The sequence below is a fragment of the Protobothrops mucrosquamatus genome, unplaced genomic scaffold (genome assembly GCF_001527695.2).
Source record: "Protobothrops mucrosquamatus isolate PMUCROS unplaced genomic scaffold, P.Mucros_1.0 scaffold3567, whole genome shotgun sequence".
In the NCBI taxonomy this organism is placed as follows: domain Eukaryota; kingdom Metazoa; phylum Chordata; class Lepidosauria; order Squamata; family Viperidae; genus Protobothrops; species Protobothrops mucrosquamatus.
The window spans coordinates 158,567-173,718 of record NW_015389533.1 but is presented as its reverse complement, the minus strand read 5'-3'; the positions used below and the strand labels follow the sequence as shown (position 1 = coordinate 173,718).

Here is a 15,152-nt window from a genome sequence, read left to right as displayed (position 1 = left end):
TCTTCCTCTTCCTCTTCCTCCTCCTCCTCCTCCAATCAACACTGACTGTAGCTGACTGCTGAGCAAGGAGAAGAACCAACGGGGCTCCCAATCCTAACCCCTACAGCCGGTTCAGAAGGACATTGCGGTTGACCTATTGAAAGCCGCTGAAAGATCAAGGAACACAAAAGTGGGGCGTCACCCAGTCCTGACTCTGTCAAAGGTCATCAGCAAGTGTGATGAATGCAGTCTCCACCTGGCCCAAAGCCAGACTGGAGCCGGTCCAGATAATCCATTGGATCTGACACGGAGCTGCTACGGGACCTACAGCTCTGTTGATGGCCCATGTCTGCCGTCAGGTCCAGCTTTCACTCCTTCTCTTGTTTCTGAAGATCCCGGGCTACACATTCGCCTTTCTTCCCTGGCGGAAAAGGCCGAGCACCCACTGGCGGATCTGCTGAGTCTTCATCCCGTACACCAGCGGGTTCAGCATGGGGGGCAGCAGGACGTACAGGCTGGCCAGTAGGATGTGGATGTAAGCAGGCACGTTTTTGCCAATCCGGTGGGTGAGGAAGGTGAAGACGCCAGGCACATAAAACGCCAAGATGATGCAGGTGTGGGCAGCACAGGTGCCCAGCGCTTTGGCCTGGGCATCTCGTGATGACAGCTGGAAGACGGCATGCAGGATCATAGCGTAGGACGTGGCAATGAACCCCAGGTCCAGCGCCACCAACAAGAGTGCCACAGAAATGCCATAGGTCCGGTTGATAAATGTATCGGCACAGGTGACCAGCTTGACCACAGCCATGTGCTCGCAGTAGGCGTGTTGGATGACCTTATGGAAACAATAGGGCAACCTCTTGAGAAGTACAGGGCTAGGCATGACCAATATGGCCCCTCGGGCAGCAGCTGCCAGTCCCATCTTGGCAACCACCGCATTGCTGAGGATGGTTGCGTAGTGCAGTGGGTGGCAGATGGCCACGTAGCGGTCCCAGGCCATGGCCAGCAAGATGGCAGAGTCCACTACGGAGAGGGTGTGCACGAAGTACATCTGGAGCAGGCAGGCGCTGAAGCCAATCTCCCTGGAGCCCGCCCACAGGATGCCCAGCATCTTGGGCAGAACGGTGGTGCTGAGGAGCAGGTCGTTCACGGCCAGCATGCAGAGGAAGAGGTACATGGGCTTGTGGAGCTCAGGCTCCATCCTGACGACCAAGATGACGGTGATGTTCCCCACCAAAGTCACCACGTAGACGAGGCAAAGCGGGACACCGATCCAGAAGTAAAAAGCTTCCAGGCCGGGAATGCCCACCAGTATGAAGGAGGCCTGGCCCAGGTCTCCCGTTCCGTTGACCGTGGTCATCAGGGCAGGTGTCTCACCCCACGTGCTCCAAGCGGCCTCTGGGCTGAAGAAAGACGGGGAGGGAAAAGATCAGAAACCTCCGATGGTCACCAAGGTCTGGGCTCCCCGAGGAGCCGCTTGGGACCCCCGTGGCTCAAATCTGCCTCCCTCGCTCATGTTTCGGTTCTTGTGCCCTGACAATCCCTGCCTGGGCTGGCTTTGCCACCCCTNAACCTCCGGGCCAGCCCAGGGCCGCTGAGAGCCAGGAGCCCCACCGAGCAGCAGCGGAGGCAGCCTTCCCCAGGGGAGGAAGCAGCCATAAATACTGTGGACAGCAAGGACGGCTTGGCCTCGTGGCATGGCGCATCGGATTTCTTTCTTCTCCTGGACTGTGAGAACTACCAACAGCACCAGCCACCACCGTCCCTGCCTGTAAAATAATAAAAAAACAGAGCAGCAGCAGCAGAATGAGAATAGCCTGGGGAGCCAGTCCTAAAAGGACATAACGCAGCAGCAGCCGCAGGTCTTCTTCTACTGGGGAAGCAGCAGAGATGAAGGACCCTGATTCTTGCAGAGGGGGAGCACAGGGGTTTTCTGCTGCTACTTCTTTTATTTACAGAATATGAGCTGAGCTGGTGTATCTGGACTTGAGTTGAAGGTCTCCAGGAAGGTAAGAGGGGGGCTTATGAATGGTGTAAGAGAAAGAGCAGCAAAGCCTGGAGGGGTGATGGGGGCTTCGGAAAGGAGGTTGCAAGCAAACATCTGCAATTTATATATTTTTTTCTCTCTATCTTTATCTCTCTCTGTCTCTGTGTGTGTATGTGTGTGTGTCCATGAATGTGTATAAGTAGAGAAGAACATATGGCAGCCTCTCCAACCTGTTGATGACCTGCAAACACATTGGAGATGTGCCCAGAACTCACCACCCCAAGTGGGCACAATTTATGGTGAATCCAGCACACCTGGAAGCAGGACCCCAACTTCCAGAGGTCCAGCAGCTGTGAAAATTAAAACTGGTTGGACGTGCCGTTGAAGATACGTTGAGGCTCCTCTGAATGGCTTCTTGTGTTCCTCCTTTCCAGGGAAGAAAATAAACCAGAAATATCCCCATGTTTGGCAACCACTCAGAATCCAGCCCCCCAGTTTTCCTGCTGACAGGCTTTCCTGGCCTAGAGAAACTCCACTTCTGGATTTCCCTCCCCATCTGCTCCATGTACTTGGTGGCCCTCACAGGGAACTGCCTCATCCTCTTCGTCATCAGGACGGACCCAACTCTCCACTCCCCCATGTACTATTTCCTTTCCATGCTGGCCCTCTCAGACCTGGGCTTGTCCTTCGCCACTTTGCCCACCATGCTGAGTGTCCTGTGGTTCAACCACCCTGAGATCCACTTTGATGCCTGCTTGGTCCAGATGTATTTCATCCACACTTTCTCCATTCTTGAGTCAGGTATTCTACTCTCTATGGCCTTCGATCGCTTGGTGGCCATTCGGAACCCTCTGAGATACACCAGTGTCTTGACCCATGAGGCGGTCATCAAGATTGGGGTGGGGGTAGCCCTTCGAGCTGCCTTCCTTGTCTTCCCAGCCTCCTTGCTCCTGAAGCGCCTGGAGTACGGGAGGGTCAACGTCCTCTCCTATTCCTTCTGTTTGCACCAGGACATTCTGAAGGTGACCCTCTCAGACCGAAGGATCAGCAGCGTCTACGGCTTGACTGTTATACTCTCCTCCACAGGGGTGGATTCACTCCTGCTGGTCTTCTCCTACTTCTTGATCCTCAGGACTGTCCTGGGAACTTTTTCCAAGGAGGAATGCCTCAAAACCTTGAGCACTTGCTTTTCCCACTTCTGTGCTGTCCTGGGTTTCTACATTCCCATGCTGGGTCTCACCATGATCCACCGATATGGGAAGCATGCTTCCCCCATCGCTTACATTGTCATTGCCAACGTCTACCTGTTGTTGCCTCCTCTGATGAACCCCATTGTGTACAGCATCAAAACAAAACAGCTCCGCACTCGGATCTTTAATAGATTTCTGAAAGAGAGAAAACAGTGGGAACCTCAAGGAGAACATCACAACTGCAGGGGGAGATGAGGTAGTTTCCCTTTTCGTCCTGCAGCAGATGTTCCCCAGATGTGTTATGAACTCAGTCAGAAAAGGCAGTGCGAGGGGCTAGCAAAGGATGGAGCTGTGACGACAATAGATAGCCTATCAAGATAGGGCTTTACAACTTACTCCAACTTATAATAATAATAATAATAATAAATAATAAAGTTGGAAGGGACCTTGGAGATCATCTAGTCCAACCCCCTGCTCAGGCAGGAAACCCTACGCCATTTCAGACAAATGGCTGTCCAGTCTCTTCTTTAAAACTTCCAGTGTTGGAGCATTCACCACTTCTGGAGGCAGGTTGTTCCACTGGTTAATTGTTCTCACTGTCAGGCAGTTTCTCCTTAGTTCTAGATTGCTTCTCTCCTTGATTAGTTTCCACTCGTTGCTCCTTGTCCTGCCTTCAGGCACTTTGGAGAATAGCTTGACTCCCTCTTCTTTGGGGCAGCCCCTGAGATACTGGAACACTGCTATCATGTCCCCCCTCGTCCTTCTCTTCACTAAACTAGACATACCTAGACATTAAGGAAGTAGGAGAAAGCTTGTAAATGGAATCATGACCGGTCATTCCAGAATTATCCTCTTTGGTACATAGAATAACAGAGTTGGAAGGATCTTGGAGGTCTTCTAGTCCAACCCCCGTACCATTCCGGACAAATGGCTGTCCAGTCTCCTCTTTAAAATCTCCAGCGATGGGACACCACAATTTTTGAAGGCAAGTCATTCCACTGTTTAATGAGGGACACAACTTTACAGCAGGTTCTCTTTGAATTTTACTTTCAGCCCAATGGGCTGAATCTCTTTTAGGCCTCCTCTGAGGTTGAGAGGATGGAGGAAGCAGAATCTAGCAAAATCTCTTAATCATTCTGGTTTGTTTGCTGGTGTTAATAATGGAGGTTTCCTTGGTGTGCTTTTGTGCTTGATGCTGGACTGTGTGTTGGAACGTTAAGTTCTCTGAATGGCCCTGAAAGGTTTTCCTTTTTTCTTAGTTCATTTTGAGCCTTGGCTTTCCTCACTTCATCTTTGCAGGCTCGGGCTATTTGCTGATATTCTGCCTTAGTTATGTGCCCCTCTTTCCACTTTTTATACTTGTCCTCTGTGTCTTTCAGTTTATCAGAGAGTTTTTTTAATGCAGCCATGCTGGTTTCTTTTGAGAGCTGTTATTTTTCTTCTTCATTGGTATTGTGCTAGACTGGGCTTTTATTATCTCACTTTTCAAAATTTCCCAAGCTTCTGGAGTTGTTTTCCCCTTGAGAATTCTCATCCATAGAATCCTTCCCAAGCTTTCTCTAAATTTATTGAAATTAGCTCTCTTAAAGTCCAAGACTCTAGTTTGACTGTGTTCTATTGCTTGTGCTTCCAGAATATTGAATTCCAATATGGAATATGGAAAGGGGTTAAAGCACAGCTCTGCAGCCTCATATGGGGAGCCCAGAGGAGCACATGGGGCTGATTGGTGCCCTGAAGGGTTTCTCCCTGTCTTTTGATTTACTTTAATGTTGAATTTGAACTAAAGACTAGGGGTGACATGAGAGCAGCCTTCCAGTATTTGAGGGGCTACCCCAAAGAAGAGGGGAGGTCAAGCTATTCTCCAAAGCACCTGAAGGCAGGACAAGGAGTGGATTGTTGAAAGACCTGAGGTCATCATGGGGGAAAAAATCCATCTATGTGATCATTAAGAGACCACATCAATTTGGTGGCATATCATTAATCCATCGGTCAATCCCCACGGGTGATGCCCTGGTTCTCCTACCTCTGTGCTGGACTGCAGGCTGTTCCTGGTCCTCTGCCTGGCCTGGCCAAGGGTCCCCTCCTCCACCTCATCCGGGGGGATGCTTGGAGCCAGCAGGGACTCAAGAGCTGAGGCTGGGGTCCTCCTGGCTTTTGGCCATCAACCCCTTGCAGCTGGCTTGCCCACCCAGGGGCTATTCCTACATGCCTCTGCCTGAAATGAGGGTGGGGGGTGTTTGCTATGGGAAGGAGCGAAGGGATTTCTCTTCTACTGGATGTTTAAGAGAGGGAAGAGACTGTTGCCCTCCCCCCTCTCCTGAGCCACTCATATTGGGAGGTTTGAAGAGGATCACACAGTTATCAGGAGCTGCGATGGCACAATGGTTAAAATGCAGCATTGCAGGCTAACTCTGCCCACAGCCAGGAGTTCGATCCTCACCGGCTCAAGGTTGACTCAGCCTTCCGTCTTTCCAAAGTCGGCAAAATGAGGACCCAGATTGTTGGGGGGCAACAGGCTGACTCTGCAGACCGCTTAGAGAGGGCTGTAAAGCACTGGGAAGCGGGATATAAGTCTACGTACTATTGCTGTTCTCAAAACTGTTTTAAGAGGTTGAGGGGTAGAGAGGTGGATGAGTTGTTAATCTGTTCAGAGATTAAAATTAAATTAAAAAGATGGCTCCTGTATTTCCTTCACTCCATTTTGCCAACATAACATCCTGCAGCCGAAAGGGATACTAGAGGTCATCTGTTCCAACAGTCTGCTGAGTGAAGGATCCTCTGGAGCAGGACTTTTCAACCTTTTCACCCATTGTACCACTTTTAGGATATGGCAATATCTGAGTACCACCAGTCGCCTAGCAAGGTGTCAAAAACTTGATGACCAAAAAAAGAAAAAAGAAAAAAGTGATAAAGTACAGGTAGTCCTCAACTTACAACAGTTCGCTTAGTGACTGTTCGAAGTTACCCTGAAAAAAGTGCCCTTTAAGCCACAGCCGAGCAAGACACCTGCCTATCTGCCCGGCCGCGCTCTTCCTCCTGTCCGAGGTTTTCATTGTTGTGAGCATTTCTGTTGAGGATTGGCAGTGGGGGTGGGGTGGGGGCTGTTTGGTTTTTATTTCCCCCCCCCGGTCTGCTGGGTGGTTACAGCAGGTTTTGGTCACTTCACATGGCCCTGGGACACTGTGACTGTCATAAGTATGAATCGGTTGCCAAGCATCTGAATGTACATCACAGACCCTGGAGAGGCTGCCACATTCCAGCTGATCGGCGCTTCTTCTGGGCTCAGTGGAAGCACCAGGATCAGCGCCGAGCTACAGCTGGAGCCTGGCGCTGATCCTGGGGCTTCCGCTGAGCCCTGACAGCCCTGCAGCTCCAGCCGTCTCTCGCTCAGGCTTGTGTGGTGCTGCCACCAGTTCAGCTCATTCCCCTCCCCCGCTACCCCTTTTTTTAGGATGGTCGCGTACCACCTGCCAGGTGCCCATGTACCACAGGTGGTACCCGTATCACTGGTTGAAAAGCCCTGATCTGGAGAACCTCTGACAGATGACTGTTTCCTGGCCTCTGTGGAAAGACATCCAGGAAGGAGAAGGTGCCATTTCAAGTAGCCGCCAGTTCCACTGGTTAACAGTTCATACAGTCAAGAGGTTTCCCCTGGTATCTAGCCTGAATCCTCCTTCCTTGTAGCTCTAACCCCTTGGTTCTGGATTTTCCTTTGGAGTGACAGAGAATAAAAAGACTTCTTCCGTATCAGAATCTTTCACAAATTTGAAGATTTCTGATCTAAGTCTCCTCCTGTAGGCTAACCATACCGAGATCCTTTAACAGTTCCTCACGGGGCTTGGTTTTCAAACCCTTCACTGTCCTGGCAACCATTGTGTGGACTCATTTCAAGCCCAGCGAATGGAAGAAAGAGAAGGGTCAAAACCCCCAAAGTGGCTGACCTTGGTTCTGGGCTGAGGTCCAGCGGAAGGCAGTGTTGTGCGGAGGTGTCCTTCAAGGATGGCTGGATAGGTATCTCAAAGCCAAAGTCAGGGAATGTGTGGACCTGCACTTAGAAGCACAAGAAATGGGCATATCGACCCATCTCCTGACTTTCGGTTTGGGATGCCCCGCTCACCAACCTTGACGGACCCCTCCTCACGACACAGCCTCCCACTGGGCCTCAGCCCCATCTCCTCCTGACAGAAATCTTGCCATGGACCTCATGGGTGGCACTTCAGATAAGAAGTGAGAGAACCTAGAACAGGGGTAGGCAACCTTGGCTCTTTTATGACTCGTGGACTTCAACTCCCAGAATTCCTGAGCCAGCCATGCTGAGGGGAAAGGGAGAGGTTTCCAAGCTGAGCCATGTTGGCTCAGGAATTCTGGGAGTTGAAGTCCACAAGTCATGAAGGGGCCAAAGTTTCCCTCATGCTGGCTCAGGAATTCTGGGAGTTGAAGTCCACGAGTCATAAAAGAGCCAAGGTTGCCCACCCCTGACCTAGAACTAAGGAGGAATTTTCTGACAGAACAATTAAGAGGTTGTGGGTGCTCCAACACTGGAGGTTTCTAAGAAGAGATTGGACAGCCATTTGTCTGAAATGGTGTACCGTTTCCTGCTTGAGCAGGGGGCTGGACTAGAGGTCCTCCAAGGTCCCTCCTAACCCTGTTATTCTGTTAAGATCAGTACAAGCCCGGCTAGGAAAAGCCAGGGACCGGACAGGTGGGGGCGCTCTTCCCTTTCTGTCCATGGGCAAGTCTTGGTGTGCCAACGTCTCAAGGGCTTGGTCATCCCCAGAGAACCAGGAGTTCTCTAGAGGTCTGGAGAAAGAGGAGACTTTGGGACAACTCTCTGATTCTTGCCAGGTGTCCACGCATGTCCTCCTGCAACCCCAACCCACATTGGCAGAACAAGCAAAGCGAAGATCTTTCATGCACACATGGAAACCCACCACCTTCTGCACCAGAACTGGCCTCCTAGGACGCTGTCCAGGCCAGTCTCTGGCCTCCTGACCAAGGCAGAGTTAGAGACGCTTCCGGGATGGAGAGAGCTGAGCTGGTGTACTCGATGCCACCAAAGCATGTTCAACTGCTGATGTGGATGGGCACCAGCCCCAGTTCCTGTTGCCAGCTCCCTGGACACCCTCTGGCCGAACCGCCAGTTACCCCTTGAGCCCCATCCCTCAGCGGCTCTGAGGATTCACCCCACAGCCCACAGCAGAGGCGGGAGGCGCTTCTGTCCTCCGTGGGATCCATCCCTCCACGGAGCAGAAATTGGGAGAGTCGAGGCTCCCCATAAGCCGGTCTGCTGGATGCCTGCCCTTTCACCGCCTCCGTCCCCACAGAAATGGGGGGGGACATCTGGAGAGACCAAGAGGAAGAACACCCTGGAGCAAGCGAGGAGCCAGCTGGCCCTGGGGAAAAGAGGAGGGCAAACCCTGGAGCCATAAAGCATCTGCCCTCATTTGCAGGAGAGCAAGGAAAGAGGAGAGGCAGAACGACTGACTTCCTGTTGGGTGAGTGGCTTTGCCTGTTGGGGGGGGGTGTCAGCTGGGCTTCCAGTCCGAGGCTAAATTAGTCTGGGTTGTGGTTCTGTCCTCTCTTCACCTGTTCCTTCCCTTTGAGCCTCTGTCCTTGTGCGTTTTCAAGTTTCTCTGCCAAAAAAGCCAACACATTTCCAGGCTGCATTAACAGAGGGAGAGAATCAAGATCAGGTGAAGTATTAATACCACTTTACAAGGCCTTGGTGAGGCCACACTTGGAATACGGCATCCAGTTTTGGTCACCACGATGTAAAAAAGATGTTGAGACTCTGGAAAGAGGGCAGAGAAGAGCAACAAAGAGGATCAGGGGACTGGAGGCTAAAACATATAAGGAACGGCTGCTGGAATTGGGTATGTCTAGTTTAAGGAAGAGAAGGACGAGGGGGGACAGGATAGTGGTGTTCCAGTATCTCAGGGGCTGCCCCAAAGAAGAGGGAGTCAAGCTCTTCTCCAAAGCGCCTGAAGGCAGGACAAGAAGCAATGGATGGAAACTGATCAAGGAGAGAAGCAACCTGGAACTAAGGAGAAACTTCCTGACAGAACAATTAACCAGTGGAACCACCTGCCTCCAGAAGCGGTGAATGCTCCAACACTGGAAGTTTTTAAGAAGAGACTGGACACCCATTTGTCTGAAATGGTATAGGGTTTCATGCCTGAGCAGGGGGTTGGACTAGATGACCTCCAAGGTCCCTTCCAACTCTATCATTATCATTATCATATTATTATTGTTGTTGTTGTTGTTGTTGTTGTTGTTGTTGTTGTTATTATTATTATTATTATTATTATTATTATTATTATTATTATTATTATTATTATTATTATTATTGCCAGTTGGTCCTTCTGTTTTCCTAGGAAAGGTTCCTCTTCACACACACACACACACACACACACACACATACCCGATGGTCCCCTTTCACTCTCTCTTCTCACGGCCCTATCTTGCAGGAAAGAGACGCTGAGGCGTTGGGGAAAACCTACTGAAGTGCAGGATTTTAAAGGTCTGGGAGAAGAACGGTGTTTTCCTTGTGGTGAAGGATATTTGGGGAGATCCCGACAGAGCCAAAACTTCCTGGGATTGAGGATTCCACAGCTGTGGAGGTGAAGGGACAGACTGAGTAGCTCTCTTCCTCTTGGACATCCAACAGTGCGGTCAGTTTCTTTCTTCAGACAATTATAATTAAGTTGGAATGCCTGGTGAGAGTTGAGGTTCTCCAGCTGGGCCATCCATGGGCTTTGTGAAAGTACAGAATGCAAGAGAGAGAGAGAGAAAGGACAGAAAAGGGGAAAAGGAGAGGTAAGAAGGATGTGAGTGATTCTCTATACGCGAGAACTGAAAGGTGAGCAGCTAAGAATATATATGAACATCCCCAACCTGTTGATGACCTGCAGACATGTTGGATTTAGGTCCAGAAAACCCCCCAAAGTAGATTGGAGTTATTGGCCTGGAAATCAAAAGCATATGGAGGTAGCACGGCATCTTATGAAGGTCTGGTAGCGATGAAAACGAACGCTGGATGGGTGTGAAGCTTCATCAATGATCAGCAGAGGCCATCTGAATAACTTCTTGTGGCTTTTTTCCCAGTGAAGAAAACGATTAACAAAAATATCCCCATGTTTGGCAACCACTCAGAATCCAGGCCCCCAATTTTCCTGCTGACAGGCTTTCCTGGCCTAGAGAAACTCCACTTCTGGATTTCCCTCCCCATCTGCTCCATGTACTTGGTGGCCCTCACAGGGAACTGCCTCATCCTCTTCGTCATCAGGACGGACCCAACTCTCCACTCCCCCATGTACTATTTCCTGTCCATGCTGGCCCTCTCGGACCTGGGCTTGTCCTTCGCCACTTTGCCCACCATGCTGAGTGTCCTGTGGTTCAACCACCGTCAGATCTACTTTGAGGCCTGCTTGATCCAGATGACCTTCATCTACGCTTGCTCCATTATGGAATCTGGCATTCTCTTAGCCATGGCTTTTGATCGCTTGGTGGCCATCCAGAACCCTCTGAGGTACACCAGTGTCCTGACCAACAGGACGGTCATCACGATTGGGGTGGGAGGTGCCCTCCGGTCCATCTGCCTTGTCCTACCAGGCCCCATCCTTATGAGTCTTCAGGAATTTGGGAGGATGAATGTGCTCTCCTACTCTATGTGTTTGCACCCGGATCTCCTGAAGTTGGTTCATTCAGATAGGAGGAACAGCAGCGTCTATGGCTTGATCGTTATGCTCTCCTCCACAGGGGTGGATTCACTCCTGCTGGTCCTCTCCTACATCTTGATCCTCAGGACTGTCCTGGGAGTGGCCTCCAAGGAGGAACGCTCCCGGGCGCTCAGCACCTGCATCTCCCACCTTTGTGCGGTCCTCAGCTTCTACATCCCCATGCTTGGGCTCAGCATGATCCACCGATTTGGGAGGCACGCGTCCCCCATCGTTTACATTGTCATCGCCAACGCTTTTTTGTTAGTGCCCCCCTTGATGAACCCCATTGTGTACAGTGTGAAGACCAAACAGATCCGCACGGGGATCCTCAAGAAGTTCCAGAGGAGCAGAGAACAATGAGAAGCTCATGGAGGTCATCACTAACTAACAACCATTTTTCGCTTGTAGTTCTTTTCCCCTCCCTGGAGACGTGCGTGGAATTCAACAAGAAATGTGGTTCCATAGTTCATAGTGCAGCCAGGGAAGACAGAAGGGACTTGCAGAAAAGCTCAGATTTGCAGGAGGGGAAAGATTTTTTTAAAAAAACCTTTCATTTCAGATCATGGAGGAAGTCTGGCTGTGGAGTTTTCTCCCCCTCCCCCCCTGCAAATTCACTTTTGTTGACTGAATCCATTTCAGCTCCTTCTGAGGTTGAGAGTGACTTAGCTTAAGTTCCATCTTAAGCAGAATCCAGAAATACCTCTAAGGAAAAGAAAAATAGAAAGTTCATTCAGTTGTGTTTTTTTTCCTACTGTTGTCTCCCTTTATAAAGGAGACGGGAGGCTTGACCGGCATATAAATTTAAATAAATAAGTAAATAAAACCTTCTGTGCTTGATTCTGGACTCTTGTTGGGACTTTCGCGGAGATTGGAAGTCTGTCCTGGTTCTTACCTCATTATTCATGCCATTTCCCAGAATACTGTAAGCCAGTGGTTCTCCACCTGCGGCCCGAGACCCCTGGGGGGCTGCGGTATTGTCACAGGGGGTCTGCGAAGGCTTGAAGAAATGTTATGATTTAAATCCTAAGTCTTGGGGGTCCGTGGCCCTGTCTGTGGCCATAAAAGGTATTCAAAGGGGGTCCGTGGTGAAGAAAAGGCTGAGAACCCCTGTTGTAAGCTGCCCAGAGTGAATAAAGTTGCAGTAAAATGGGCAGCTAATACATTTTACAAATAAATAAATAATTTTATTTTATTGTGGGCTGCCACAAAGAAGAGGGGGGTCAACCAATTCTCCAAAGCAGGACAAGAAGCAACGGATGGAGACTTAATCAAGGAGAGCAGCAACCTGGAACTAAGGAGGAATTTCCTGACAGGGAGAACAATTAACCAGTGGAGCAGAAGTTGCCTTCAGATGTTGTGGGTGCCCCAACAGTGGAGGCTTTTAAGAAGAGACTGGACAGCCATTTCTCTGAAATGGTGCAGGGTCTCCCGCTTGAGCAGGGGGTTGGACTAGAAGACCCCCAGGGTCCCTTCCAGCTCTATTCTGACTGGCTGATTGATTGAAATAAACAAATAAATCTGGAGTAACTCTCCCAGTCAGGCTCATCTAAATTGGGGAGAAGATTCAGTTTCTTCCGTCCTTCCTTGTGCTGGGGAAGGGAAGGGGAATCACTCTGGGTGCTGCTTGTTATACGGCAGCTCTGTTGGGGTGTAGACTGCAGGGAAGGGGTCCCCTGGCCCGTGTTGCAGTCTGCTTCTAAGGTGATTTGAAGGATGGGGACCATCACAGGCCAGGCTGGACCAATCTGGGGGAGCAGTCGCGCTTACTAACCCAACAGGCAGCCAGAGAGTTGAGGCTGGCGGCCGCAGTGGCCGCAGAATGGTGCCCGCTGCCCTACAGTACGTCCCGTTGCCCTTCCGGATTCTGCTTCACTGTTTCTCAGACTTTTGCTTCTCTGCCTCTCCTGGGAGGGTCTGCCCTGTCACTCAGAGCCCTCTGCTTGTTGCTAGGCAACTCTGGGCCCCCACCCTCCCTGGCCAGTTATCAGGACCTCCTCAGCTGCTTGGCAGCTCATGAGGAGGAGGAAGGAGCGAGAGGAGCTCCTTTGGCCACTGCATCTCCTCCACCACCTGTCTGGGCCGCTGTGGTAGTGCTGGGCTCCACCCTAGAATAATAGAGTAACAGAATAACAGAGTTGGGAGGGACCTTGGAGGGCATCTAGTCCAACCCCCTGCTCAAGAAGGAGACCTTATACCATTCCGGACCGAGGCCGTCTGAATACCTTCTTGTGGTTTTTTTCCCCCAGTGAAGAAAACAGTCCAGAATTAACAGAAATATCCCCATGTTCGGCAACCACTCAGAATCCAGCCCCCCAATTTTCCTCCTGACAGGCTTTCCTGGGCTAGAGAAACTCCACTTCTGGATTTCCCTCCCCATCTGCTCCATGTACTTGGTGGCCCTCACAGGGAACTGCACCATCCTCTTCATCATCAGGACGGAGCCAACTCTCCACTCCCCCATGTACTATTTCCTGTCCATGCTGGCCCTCTCGGACCTGGGCTTGTCCTTCGCCACTTTGCCCACCATGCTGAGTGTCCTGTGGTTCAACCACCCTGAGATCCACTTTGATGCCTGCTTGGTCCAGATGTTCTTCATCCACACTTTCTCCATTCTTGAGTCGGGTATTCTAATCTCTATGGCCTTCGATCGCTTGGTGGCCATCCGGAACCCTCTGAGATACATAAGAGACGGTCATCAAGATTGGGGTGGGAGTAGCTCTCCGGTCCAGTTGCCTTGCCCTGCCAGGTCCCTTCCTTCTGAAGCATCTGGAATGTGGGAGGGTAAATGTGCTTTTCTACTGTGTGTGTGATCTCCTAAAGGTGGCTCATTCAGATAAAAGGATCAGCAATGGCCTGATAGCCATGCTCTCCTCCACAGGGGTGGATTCACTCTTACTGGTCCTCTCCTACGTCTTGATCCTCAGGACCATCCTGGGAGTGGCCTCCAAGGAGGAACGCTCCCAGGCGCTCAGCACCTGCATCTCCCACCTTTGTGCGGTCCTCAGCTTCTACATCCCCATGCTTGGGCTCAGCACGATACACCGATTTGGGAGGCACGCGTCCCCCATCGTTTATATCGTCATCGTCAACGCTTTTTTGTTGGGTGCCCCCCTTGATGAACCCCATTGTGCACAGTGTGAAGACCAAACAGATCCTCAGGGGGTCCTCAAGAAGTTTCAGAAGGAGGGAGTAGCATGAGAGCCTGGACTCAGTGGGACTCTAAGCTGCAAGCATTGTGTCAATGCTGCTAATATTGAATATTCTTGCTTTGACAAAATATGCAGAACTGTCTGGTACTTTTAGAGTTAATTCAGAGGAGAATGAGGGAGGAGAGAAAAGCCCACACGAAAGGGAACGGAAGTGAATCTTTGCCCTCCAGGTTAATTGGAAGATGTGAATCATGACCCCAAAATAGGGGAGGGGAAATGCCTGGAATGTTATGTGCAAAGGAAGGGAAATTCAGATCTTGGCATCCATCATGCCGTGCTGACACGCCTCTACACTAATAAAGGCTTTTTTAGGTTAAACAATGCCTGAAAGTTCCTTGAAGTGTTTCATTAGTCAGACACATGACACATTGTGATGTACGATTTCACATCCACCGTGGACCTTCTTCGCCCATTACTGCAATTCAGAGCAACGTTGCAATTTCTGAATTTGTTTAAGTGGTATCGGCTGCGTCAGAAACCCCTTTATTGTATCAGAAAGGGAACAATGTGCTTTCCTCTTTAAGAAGAGCGCTGATCTGCCGTTAAAGAGCCAAGATTGGAAATCAAAATAGGGTTTTCCATGCAATCCAGGCTTGATATTTCACAACCATGGAGAAAGGCTGGTCCCTGTTCCTTCTTCCGGGATGGAATACATTTCAGAGGGTCTATAGTGGCCCTCTGAGTAGCCTCCTCGAAATGAAACAGATTTCCAGGTCCATCGGAGTTGAGGAGGAACGCTAAAACTCAAATAAAAATGGCTGATACGCTTGGCGTTGCTGTCTTATGGTTTATAAGCGTGGCTGGTGTGCTCTAAAAAAGAGCTTTATTCTCTGAATTGTTCAGAAGGCCTGCCCAGGGTCTGGGCTGATTTTTGGATGGAAATGAGGCACATAAATTCAAAGAGTTGTCAGAGTTACCCTTTGGCAAGATGGGCAGCCAATAAATTAGGTAAATAAATAAATAAATGCACTCGTCCTCCTGTTTGGGGTTTGTGGGGTGTAAAAGTGAGCCCTGTCTGTCTCTGGCTCAGAGGACTCTCCACTTCCAGGCCCTGCGCCCTCCCTCCCTC

General features: G+C 50.4%; 3 protein-coding genes and 1 pseudogene across 3 annotated transcripts; 3 read left to right on the top strand and 1 right to left on the bottom strand.

Annotated features, from left to right (window-relative positions):
• Nucleotides 1–379: 379 nt before the first annotated feature.
• Nucleotides 380–1,339, bottom strand: LOC107297874 (putative olfactory receptor 52P1). The gene has a single exon (XM_029286401.1). It carries the CDS (start codon nucleotides 1,337–1,339, stop codon nucleotides 380–382), a length of 960 nt encoding a protein of 319 aa, XP_029142234.1.
• A 1,088-nt stretch (nucleotides 1,340–2,427) lies between these two features.
• Nucleotides 2,428–3,411, top strand: LOC107297873 (olfactory receptor 51G2-like). Its single transcript, XM_015827230.1, has one exon. It carries the CDS (start codon nucleotides 2,428–2,430, stop codon nucleotides 3,409–3,411), a length of 984 nt encoding a protein of 327 aa, XP_015682716.1.
• A 6,454-nt stretch (nucleotides 3,412–9,865) lies between these two features.
• Nucleotides 9,866–11,234, top strand: LOC107297872 (olfactory receptor 51L1-like). Its single transcript, XM_015827229.2, has 2 exons — nucleotides 9,866–9,872; nucleotides 10,261–11,234. The coding sequence occupies exons 1-2, from the start codon at nucleotides 9,866–9,868 to the stop codon at nucleotides 11,232–11,234; spliced, it is 981 nt and encodes a 326-aa protein (XP_015682715.2).
• A 1,922-nt stretch (nucleotides 11,235–13,156) lies between these two features.
• LOC107297870 lies at nucleotides 13,157–14,067 on the top strand (annotated as a pseudogene).
• The last annotated feature ends 1,085 nt before the right edge of the window (nucleotides 14,068–15,152 follow it).

Bases quoted from the DNA above. Each gene is read 5' to 3' on its own strand.
- LOC107297874 (XM_029286401.1), bottom strand. From the start codon at position 1,339: ATGACCACGGTCAACGGAACGGGAGACCTGGGCCAGGCCTCCTTCATA.
- LOC107297873 (XM_015827230.1), top strand. From the start codon at position 2,428: ATGTTTGGCAACCACTCAGAATCCAGCCCCCCAGTTTTCCTGCTGACA.